At 43.0% G+C, this 2,711-nt stretch overlaps 1 protein-coding gene across 1 annotated transcript in view; it reads right to left on the bottom strand.

Annotated features, from left to right (window-relative positions):
- Positions 1-2,648, bottom strand: part of LIN52 (lin-52 DREAM MuvB core complex component) — a 43,232-nt gene extending 40,584 nt beyond the window's left edge. Inside the window, exons 1-3 of the mRNA XM_010021038.1 lie at positions 2,514-2,648; positions 1,598-1,664; positions 489-572 (exon numbers count right to left, since the gene is read on the bottom strand). Of these exons, the coding sequence (XP_010019340.1) occupies positions 489-572; positions 1,598-1,664; positions 2,514-2,648 (286 nt within the window). The remainder of the gene's footprint in view (positions 1-488; positions 573-1,597; positions 1,665-2,513) is intronic.
- Between the last annotated feature and the right edge of the window lie 63 nt (positions 2,649-2,711).

Genomic DNA, 2,711 nt, shown 5'->3' with positions numbered 1-2,711 from the left:
CACCCAAAGCATAGGGGGGGGGGGGGGAACCAAGAAAAAAAACCACAAAAACCAGCTACAGAAGCAGAAAAATGTATGAACACTGAGTGATAGGAGAATCCTATACGCAAGTGAAAGTTTCCCTGTGCATGAGCTTTGACAGAAGTACAGCCACGTGTTCCAAGAAATAGCTTTAGTATCCAAGTGTGAAATTAAGCAAAGTGACCTGATTTATGTAACGCAACATTAAGTCAGGATCAGAAGTTCATGTGCTACTAGAAAACACCAAATTGAAACGTGACCACTTGTTATTTCTGCATGGTTTCCCCCATGCCAGTAGGCTGTAAGTTGGAGATATAAGCTCACTCTCTCATGTTTTGGAAGGTCACTGTGACTGTCAGACACTTGCCAAATCTGCCAACACATTTCCAGCAACAGATCTACCCTGAGTGCATGCTTTAGTGGGAAGATTTGCAATGCAGTCAGTCACATCTGTGTACAGCACTTACATTCATCCAGTCCCAGCTGATAAGCCAGGTTTTGCAGGCCACGAACTTTTTCCATCAAGTTAGCTGTAGTGAGGCTCCCCAACTCTAAGAAGAGAGAAAAGTGTGAATTTTAACACTGTCTATAGCCACCTAATGACAGTTCGCCTGTTTAATACTTCACAGAGCACTTTCAAGTCATAATTCTGACAAGATCTATTTCCAGTGAACAGACTATGTTCTAATTTCAGGCTGATGCCACACCTGGTTGTAACATACTGAGAAAAGACCAGCTTTCTCTGCTGAAAAAGACAGCCACTGGTCTGTTTCATACTGTAATCTGCTACAATTGCAATGAGCTAACTTGCCTCATATTTTGGAAGATCTTTTAAGTTTATTTTGCTACGTGAACAAGCCACAAGAGTATGCAAGGGAATGTACGTTAATATTATGAACATTAATAACATGTGCTTAAGCACATTTCTTGCAGCAAGTCAAAGTTAATTTATCCCACTTTGTAACAGTTTATCTGCAATTCACAAAAGAGGCAGAGCATGCTCAAGGATGTTTACTGCAGACTAATAGCTGTAACATGCAGCAAATCTACATGCTAGATAGCCCTTCCGTAACTTGCTCATACAGCCTTACCGTTTGATTAGATTCTGGATCTATCAGTATGCGCATGCACACAGCATCTCTGAATATGTCAATGAATAAGTCTAAGCTGCTCACCAAGTTTGATCAGCTAAGGCCCACCAAAAAAATTCATGCCATCTCCCAAAATACAAGAGACACCCACTATACTTATGGAGCAAGAGACTGGTAAGCAAGGTAACTGAAATATATATGACATTACACTGTTTCAACTGGTTCTTCCATGCTTGTTTTGAAAAGTCAGTCTGACATTTGGATATTCTCTTGGAGATAACTGGATTAATGAAAAATGTGTATCATTAACGGGACAGAGAGACTCCTGAGCTGGAGATTCCGCAAATGTGAAGGCTATAGAGATCCAAGGCCAAAGGGCCACCTCCAGAACATTTAAAGAACATGCATTTTAAGCCTCTTAAGTAAGTACTGAATTCCCATCTGCTTTGAACACCTTACTTCCTACCCATGATGTCCATACTCACCCTTTAACATATCAATATCATCATTTTCTAATTCAGCCATCCACTTGGGAGGGGAACTTGTAATAGGCTATTTTGGGGGGAGAAAAAAAAAAATCGTACTCAGAGAGGCACATTTTAGAATTATAGAAAGAAGTCCCTGACATCAAAACCAGGAGAATTTCAGGTGCTCTGTAGAAATATTTTTATGCCTATTCTTGTTTGATAGCTTTCCCTGGACTTTTTAGAGTTAAGAACAGCACACTACCACCCACAAGCCAAAGTCAAAGTCAGTATGAAAGTCATAACACAGAATCATAGAATGGTTTGGGATGGAAGGGAACCTTAGAACTCATCCAGTTCAAACCCCCATACGATGGGCAGGGACACCTTCCACCAGACCAGGTTGCTCAAAGCCCCGTCCAACCTGGCCTTGAACACTGCCAGGGATGGGGCAGCCACAGCTTCTCTGGCTTAACTGCTCCAGGGCCTCACCACCCTCACAGTAAAGAACTTCTTTCTTATATCCAACATAAATCTATCCCTTTTCAGTTTAAAACAGTTACCCCTTGTCCCGTCACTACATGTTCTGGTAAAAGTTCTCTCTCCAGCTCCCTTGTAGGCCCCCTTTGGGCACTGCAAGGACAAAAAGAAGGAGAGGAGAGAAAAAAATAAAATAAAAAAAATGGCAAGCAGGATTTCCTAAACTTTAAAACCTTTTATTTCTTCCAAAATGCAATTCTCATTCACAGTTTAATACGGTATTAAAAGAATTAAAAAGAGATATTAAACCCAAAAGGATTAAGCTAGCACATACTGAGATCGAGATACGCTTTATAGAACAAAGATTTGCAGCACGCAAGAGGAAACAGCGGATCTACAACCAGGTGGGAACGGGGAAACGCGACAGGCAAAGAAAAAGCAGCGATCGATCACTCACGCTTTTGAAGGAGGCAGCGAATTCGGCAACTCCGGGCACTGCCAAGACAAAACGAGAAGCAGCGATAGGTGATGAGCCTCTGGCGGCAGCGTCCCGCAACCGCCCGGCCCCTGTGGGCCCAAGCCCGCACCGCATCACACCACACAGCCGCCCGAAGAGCCAGGCCCGGCCGGGTGCCCACTCCTACCCCACAGCTGA

This window comes from Nestor notabilis, unplaced genomic scaffold (assembly GCF_000696875.1).
Source record: "Nestor notabilis isolate BGI_N333 unplaced genomic scaffold, ASM69687v1 scaffold19708, whole genome shotgun sequence".
Taxonomy (NCBI): Eukaryota; Metazoa; Chordata; class Aves; order Psittaciformes; family Psittacidae; genus Nestor; species Nestor notabilis.
The sequence above is the reverse complement of the archived record's forward strand: the minus strand, read 5'-3'. Positions and strand labels throughout refer to the sequence as shown.